Source organism: Amphimedon queenslandica, unplaced genomic scaffold (genome assembly GCF_000090795.2).
Source record: "Amphimedon queenslandica unplaced genomic scaffold, v1.1 AMPQUscaffold_13204, whole genome shotgun sequence".
NCBI lineage: Eukaryota > Metazoa > Porifera > Demospongiae > Haplosclerida > Niphatidae > Amphimedon > Amphimedon queenslandica.
The window spans coordinates 93162-101337 of record NW_003546560.1 but is presented as its reverse complement, the minus strand read 5'-3'; the positions used below and the strand labels follow the sequence as shown (position 1 = coordinate 101337).

The following is an 8176-nucleotide window of genomic DNA, read 5'->3' as shown; positions in this document are numbered from 1 at the left end:
TATTTATAAAGCAATTATATGTATATGTACATGTAGTACTGTACACATGTATATAACATAATTCACATAGAATTTGCATATATAATGTGATTGCAACAAAAATGTCCCTATGAAACATATAATAAATTTCTATGTATCAATCAGTCCAATATGTTTTCAAACATATATGTAAGATAAAAATATATGCAATTCATATGTGTAATAGGAACATACATATAACATATAATTAATGTATATGTAGGAAACAAGTCACTATGTATGCAAACATATATTTAAGACAAATATATATAAAACTTATATGTCACATATACTTCACATACATTCTGCATATATATTATGTATGCAACATATAATTTTGTAGTACCTGGGATAACTCTACAGACAAAAAAAATTTAAAACATTAATCAATAAATAATATTATTAATAATTTAATAATTTTACAAATTGGTGAAGAAACTGTCAATAAATTATTATTTTTTTAATTCATAATATTGTGCTCAATATGACGTGTGACAGCTAAAATGTTCCACCATTCACCAAATGTCAGTAAAAATACATGCAATATATTTCTTGAGAGATATAATACCTGGAGAATCTTTATTAATATTCTTTCCTAAAAATGATTATAAAAAGAAACTTTTTAAAGGCAATACACAATGTATAAATACATTGTAATATATTATCAAAGCTTGTCATGTAAAACCAAATAAGAATATAAATACAATGTACATGTACATGTATTAAAATTATTATAATTATAATAACTTACTGATGTAATCAGCTACTATTTTCTCACCAATGTCCTCAAGAGAATAACACAGAGAAGCCATTGTTGGACCTCCTCTAACATCAACATCATCAGCTCTCTCTAACCATTGTACTAGACATTGCCTAAGACATTCTTGTACACCTTCAGCATACTCAGCCTCAATAGCCTCCAGTGTAGTAAAGTATAATCCTAAGGCATCACAAAGAGGTTTCCATTTTGTCTGTGAGAAGCCAGCTTCATCCAATGTGTTAAGTACATAATCTAAATCACCAGTGTCTAAGAAAGGGCCTATGGAGTAATAGAACATATATTAATTATTGAATTCATAAGGATGATTCACGGTATGCATCAATGGCCAGTTAAATTACTAATTATTAATACAATACTATATCATTATAATCAGTACTAGCATTGATTAGTGTAATGGGTGTGGTTATTAATACTAGACCACACCTAATCTGATCTGTCTTACCTTTTATCAATGTCCTTTTAATATTCAATGTATGATATCCAACCACACCTTTCATTGGTATAGTATAATGTAGTCTAGGAACAGCATCAGGTGTAGCACATACTGATACACTGCAGGAGGGAGGATCAAAATAGGGAGGCTGACCAAATTTATCAACATCACTTCTATATATCTATTGATATACACGCACATTAATTATACAGGATACACTGAAGTACTTACTCTACAAGGTACTGTGTGAGGTTTAATAATCCATCCTGTGGTTGGCTTAGCTTGTGGAGTATCAAACTTTAATTCAATATAATCACCTCTTGATGTAAATGTGGAGTCTTGCTGGGCAAATATAAACTTTGAGAAGGTACGTTGATCTAATTTAGCATGAGGATGCTTCCTTTTGATATACTGTAAATCAACACATTAAAACACATCATGTCGACAGTACACAATATACCTATCATACTTACAATGTAGTGTGTTTCTTCTTTAGCTACAGAAAATGTTGCTACATATTCATTTAAACCTTTCTCCTCATAAAATAACCATCCTCTACATTCAGTATCCCTTACTAAATGTCAATAAAGTGAATCAAACATTAACACTCTAGTCTCGTTATTGACACAAGAGCTAACCTGATCTCGAACCTGATCCCGGGCACTAGTGGCCATCTTGACAGTTCACTCCCACACAGAAACTAATTTGCTGATCACGTGACACAAACTTATCACAATAATGAATGATTTATTTTATGCAATTTTTTTGTCCTGGAAAGAAATAAACGCCCGGGCTTTTACTTGAACATTTATAAAATACACGCATAACATATCTTATGGTATTAAATAATAATAATAAATAATTGAATTAAATCATCAACCGTATGCATGAGATAGAGTATATCTTGAAGTGAAGTCACCCCATCTTTATTCAGCAACGGTACCAAACATGCTGAATCCTCTTGCTTCTTCAAAAGCAGAAAGAACCTCCTCTCCTTTCTCAAGGAGGGTGTGGCTTAAGTTACCCATTCACTTGAACCCAGTGAGAGTTTCCTACAGACAAAAGAGGAGGAGAAAGAGGAGGAGCTACAACGGACTGTGCCACATAGCAGTGGCGGATCTGGGTTCAAGTTAATGGTAGGGCCAGGAAGTGGGTGTGTCCACTTTTCAACCAGTTGTTTTATGGTTATGCATCTTTTGGCCATTTTTATGATGAGTTTCAACAATTTCCTCATCTATGCAGTGCTTAGAATGCTCTTGAAGCACTTGTAGGTACTCTGGTGTGGCTTGTGGTTGGCTTTATCAAAACTTGAGGCAGGGAATTGTTTACATTGCATCTAATGAATCTCATTACTGACTTCTGATGCCCGGGCCATGGCCCGTCTAGGCCCGGGCCCAGATCCGCCACTGCCACATAGTACTAACTGAAAACTGGATCCCTTCAACTTTAGCTATTGATCATAATAATTTTGATGAAACTGTACTGCATATTAAATGGACTTTAGAACCTTTGAAATAGTATATATAACAAAAAATTAATACGAACCATAAATACAATTTTGATGACATAATTGTCAAAATTTTCATTACTTATTTTTTTAAAAATTTTCCATGGCCCACGAGCCCAACATGCTCCCAACTTGATCTCATTACCAGTAAACACTCGCCAGTTCAGTGCCCCTCCCTCCTTCATTAGTATATTCCCCAGATGTTTTTCCGCCAAGGCCAGTCTATCAGCATCAGGATCATTAGCAATAATAACTAAATGACCATGAGCCTCAGCAGAAGATATTGAGAGGTCTTATTAATAATAATAATTATTATTATCAAAATATGTAATAAAAATTTGAAATGATTCTGGAGCCATTTTTCAGAAGAAAACCATGGGCTTTTACAGGGATTTTTAGATTTTGCTCCAATTCTTAAAATTATTATAACTCTAAAATTCAAGTCAAAATGGGGTCAAACTACATGTATCTACAGAGCACAAGGACATCAATACTTTCAAGATGATTAATTGTCAAGGAATTAAAATTAGCGATTGGCGGTTCTATGAAGAGAACGCCAATATACTGAGCATGCTCAATGATACTTGGTACAATATAAAATTTGCCAAATATTAATATTACCAATAAATAATTTTGTACGGTATGTATCAGAAAATATAATAAAATTTGAAGGGTGAATGTAACTTTAAAAATTAAAGTTGAAATCAGCTCAAGCTTTCTACACAGCATATAAGGTCATTAATACATGTAAGTATCAGAAAATGTGTAAAAATTAGTTCAGTTATTAATTATCTTACTAGTGCACTTTTTCCTTCTTCTGGGTATTCTGGATAAGCAACATTAGAAAAATCTGGATCAGGTTTAACCTATAAAACAATTTGAACACAATAATTAATAATTAACTAATCAATAATCACACTAACCCCTCCCCTATCCCTCACCTCTTCCTCCACCAGTATCATTTCTGGTAGTCCAAAAGCTTCAAAGGCCATTTCAACAAACAAATACCCCACACCATCCATAGCAGTATAGACACAGGTCACTGTTAACCTAAAGTTCTTTTGCTTCCGATAACAATACTTCTGTATTGTTAAGGGGTAGCTACTGTGTATCTTAAAATCAGAGTAGAGATCAATGATTAGGGAAATTCTGGTAATTTTTGAAATTCCCATGAGGTCGGACAGGGGATCAAGTTACATGTATTATAAAAGCATTGAGAAATTCCTTTATTATTATGAGGTAAAATAATCTACCAGGACAAAAGACAAAAAATAATAAATAATAATATATACATACTGGTTATTCAAATAATTATTACTATTAGCAGTTATTAATTAGTATTTACTAATAGTTATTATAATATCAGTTATTAATAGTTATTAGTAGTTATTAATTGTTGTTAATTACTTGACCAGTATACTTCACATCCATTGTCTTGTTAAAGATTGTGCGAAGCCATTACCACGATACCAGCAACATAGCTGTACCTCCTTAAAGCCATAGGCTATAAAAATAAATATTAATGAGCACATTAGCAACATAACGACTGAACCTAAAGAAACATAACCATGTAAACCAGTGACTATGTACATGTACATGAAGCCATACTAATGATACATCAAATGGGTTCTAGCATCATGTCACATGGCTAATAATGTCTTATTATAATAAAATTTATAAATTATGGGTATACATTAAGTTATATTCATATCCACAGTTCCTTTACATCTAATTAATAAAGTATTACCTCAATCGTGACTATTGTGTCTTGCATTGTACTAACAACTACACTCTGTTCCAAACACACCTCTTTTACAAACTGGACATTAAGTATTTAGAAAGTCCCTATACAAAATATTTAATATTAATAATTAATTAGTTACTAAAATACCATATAATAAGTGGTTTTTTTAAGGGAATTATATTTTGCAAAATCTACTAAAATTATAATTAGCTAATTTTTATTTCGCAAATCCTACCCCACGTGTGCCATGCATAACAGTATTAAATTGATTTTTGAGGATTTTATTTTTGTGAATCAGGAAGGAATCCATTAAATCCGCAAAATTTGCAGACTTTGAAAACAACACTTATACAGTATTAAGGTAATAAATTCTGAGCATAATTGAGCATAAAGTGATACACTTCGTTGTTTACAGCTGGAGTATGTTTAAGATACATTGTACATGTACATGTATATGTACTTACCCAAAAACTTAAGGAGCATGAATTTTCAACTCTTTAAATGTGTAATCAGTCTAAGGATATAAAAATAATAATAATAGTACTAATAATAAATAATAAGGACTAAAAATCAGAAATAATTATTGTAATGTACATGTACAGGACTAATAATGTATGGACATACCATCATCACCAATATAGACTGGTATACATTGCTAGTTCCTAATGTTGTCGAACTGAATGGTCTCTTGTAAGTCGGTTTACATACATCAGTTATCTTATCTACACCAACTCTTATGCTACTAGTACTTGATGGAGGCTCTGAACCAGTCTTATTAGTTACCCTTCCACACTGCTTTGACTTTCAGGAAGAGAGAGAGAGAGAGAGGAAAAGTAAGGGGGAGAGATAAAAAAAAGAATTATAAAAACACATTAAATAAAATTCACATCTTTTCCTAATGCTCTTCTCTATTCCTCTCTCTTCAACTTACATCAACATTCATTACAAGTACATGTACAATCATTCTTTACATTACACTCTACATGTGTAATTATGGATATTCATTATTGCTGACCGGTATCTACACACAGGTTCATAAATAACACAAGTACATGTACTAGTACAACAATACAGTACTATCATTGTCCATTACTGCCATTAATACATGTACATTAATATTATTATCAGTACTATCTTATTAATACAGTGAAGCGTATGCATATACATGTACATACATGCATGCATCACATACTATAATAGCAATGATGTGAAAGCTGCCAGACATGCCACTCACTGTTCAGTATTGGTAAATATTGATCAATTTGGGATTAATTAAATGGACAAAATGACAATTAATTATTAAAAAAAATAATAACAAATGGACAATTTATCACGTGAAGTCAGTTGGTGTGGCTACAAGAAATAAAAATAGTGGCTTCAGATGGGATGGACAATGTTTAAGACTTAAAAAAAAGCAATAAAGTAATCTCTAAGCATTCTAAATGTAACAACTATATGTAGTACGTGTCATTATAGCCTCACATCATTTTCATGCATTTTCATGGTGTTGTGCTATGTCTGTTAATATTAACAGTGAATAGGACAAATGTCTGGTAGCAAAATTTTGTTCCACATCTCTGCATACTGGTACAGTGTTACCTTGATAGTCCTTCTTTTTTATGTCACAGGGTTGCTTTTAATGAAATTGTTCAGGATAGTGATGAGTGGAATATTACCATCTCAGGGCAGACTGAACTGATGAGGCTTTAGCATACAAATCACAACTAAATGACTGGGAATGATCATTTAATACCTAATAGAGGGACGGAAAGAAAGAGAAAAATAAATGGAGGAAGAGGAAGAGTGAGAGAAATAAGGGAAGAAAAAGAGGAGTGAGAAAGGAGACTATAAAAGAGGAAGGTTGAATTGGGCGACTACTAACTTCTTGAGCAGCTGCAGACTATCCTCATATCAGCTTTCTCAGAGTCATTAGAATCAGCACTAACTGGCAACTCATCTGAAGAAATAGAGTAAAATTGTAGAAACAATTAAGAGAGTTAAACAGGAAAGGAGAGAAACACCATATAGCTTATACAGACACATTATTAATAGGTGATTTTCTAGAAAAAACACCATAACAAAACCAAGAATACATAATACCTAAATTACAACGTACTCTTGATAAAACCCATAATTTCCTTTTATTCTGAAAATGCTCAATGACACAAACCCCAAAACTACCGATATTATAACAACCACATTTGCAAATCCACTAATTACTAAATTTGTCAATATAATTCCCACTATTACTATTATTATTACTCTTAATGTCCATTACCAATGTAAGGAAGGTTCAAGTCCTCAGAGAGGAGGGATCCAGCACAGACGGTACCCAATGTGACCAGCTTCTTCTCCAACAATGGCAAACACTAAAACAAATTAGAACCAAGCTATCATATAATAGTGTAACAGCTATTATACCTGTACTAAACTGCCATTCATTTATGAACAAAAAGTATAATAAAGAAAGGTAAGCTACAATAACTATTAATAAACATTAATAACAGTTAGTAACCATTAATAACTTATGATAATCATTCATAACTAATAGTAGTATGTATATGCATACATGTATAATTTATGTGCATCAAAAATGCAACAAAAAATTTGGGATAATTTTGGAGCAATTTTTTATTGGGTGTTTTCAAAATGTTAGCATTTTAAAAAATGGCTGTAACTTGAAAATTAAAGTCAGAAACAGCTCAAACTTTCTACACAGCAAAACAATACCAAATTGTATTAGAAAATGTCTTGAGCCATTTTTTGGGAAAAACCCAAAGCTCCTTTTTTCTGAAAATTGGCTAACGTTTGAAAATAGTTGTAACTTGAAAAATTGAAGCTATTGGTGGAAGAAAACCAAGGCTTTAGGCTTTCAAAATGTTTTGTATTTTTCTAAATTGCTGTAACTTAAGTTAGTTACTTCAGTATTATTTTTATTTGATTCTTTAAAAATAATAATTTAATGTTATTTTAGTTGCATGTAATAGTAGTAACTAGTCTACTACCACAACTCCTGCACATTTTTGGTTGATGAGCAACTAAATTAGAGTATGTTTTTTAAATGTTTCCCATTACATACAGCATCATGTCTGACGTCATTAGTCAGGCTCTTCTAAATATTATAAAAGGAGTGAGAAGTAAACAGTAAACGATTGTTACAAAGAGGATAATAATGCTCTCTCTTCTTATACTAGCTATTGCTTGTCTCCCTCAGTTTATCAGTAGTTCTAATCTTGCTCTTACATTTGATGCTGCTAACAGTACCTGTACTGCAGCCTGTTCTACCTGCAGTGATGCCAGTAATACTGATACCAATCAATACATCACTGATGATGGACTATTGAATGAACTATTCAATACTACCATGAACAATGGTCAAGATATTCAAGAGATAATAAAAAATGGACGGTATTAGTCATTTCTTCTCTCTCTCATATCAAGGAGACTGCTACCTCTAATGCTGGAGCTATCAATGACTAGAACAAAAAAATTTAAAAAATTATTTAGTGTAGGGTTGAGCCTCTGTTGGATTTGAACCTATGAAATGAATTCAAACAAGCCCCTGTAGGGTTGCTGGTTTGAAAGTATAAAGTGAATTCAAACAAGCCCCTGTAGGGTTGTATCACCATTGAAACACCAACATGTCAACCCTACACTGCAGGTATGAAATGGCCTATAGCAGCACTGATGAGT

General features: G+C 32.3%; 1 protein-coding gene, 1 long non-coding RNA gene and 1 pseudogene across 4 annotated transcripts; all 3 read right to left on the bottom strand.

Moving 5' to 3' along the window:
• Positions 1-6: 6 nt before the first annotated feature.
• On the bottom strand, positions 7-1941 carry LOC109584494 (uncharacterized). 3 transcript variants are annotated; one of them, XM_020000259.1, is made up of 7 exons: positions 1871-1941; positions 1706-1806; positions 1464-1643; positions 1242-1413; positions 770-1057; positions 587-613; positions 7-375 (listed from the first exon to the last, which is right to left on the bottom strand). In XM_020000259.1, exons 4-7 carry the CDS (start codon positions 1294-1296, stop codon positions 335-337), a joined length of 411 nt encoding a protein of 136 aa, XP_019855818.1. In that variant the 5' UTR covers positions 1297-1413; positions 1464-1643; positions 1706-1806; positions 1871-1941; the 3' UTR covers positions 7-334. The 3 variants fall into 3 exon arrangements, with proteins under 3 accessions (XP_019855818.1, XP_019855816.1, XP_019855817.1); XM_020000257.1 differs by lacking the exon at positions 7-375 and having other exon boundaries at positions 462-613; XM_020000258.1 differs by lacking the exon at positions 7-375 and having other exon boundaries at positions 462-613; positions 1242-1351.
• An 83-nt stretch (positions 1942-2024) lies between these two features.
• LOC100639621 (phosphoglucomutase-2-like) lies at positions 2025-4991 on the bottom strand (annotated as a pseudogene).
• Positions 4992-5113: 122 nt separating this feature from the next.
• LOC109580127 (uncharacterized) lies at positions 5114-6852 on the bottom strand. The gene is made up of 4 exons (XR_002186043.1): positions 6762-6852; positions 6366-6440; positions 6083-6236; positions 5114-5284 (listed from the first exon to the last, which is right to left on the bottom strand). It is a non-coding gene; the product is annotated as an uncharacterized LOC109580127 (long non-coding RNA).
• Positions 6853-8176: the final 1324 nt, after the last annotated feature.

Excerpts from the sequence above, each read along its gene's own strand:
- LOC109584494 (XM_020000257.1), bottom strand. The coding sequence starts at position 1,296 with ATGAAAGGTGTGGTTGGATATCATACATTGAATATTAAAAGGACATTG. Across the intron at positions 1,058-1,241 it reads TAAAAGGACATTGATAAAAG|GCCCTTTCTTAGACACTGGT; the intron begins GTAAGACAGATC and ends ATTACTCCATAG. Across the intron at positions 614-769 it reads AATAGTAGCTGATTACATCA|GAAAGAATATTAATAAAGAT; the intron begins GTAAGTTATTAT and ends AATCATTTTTAG.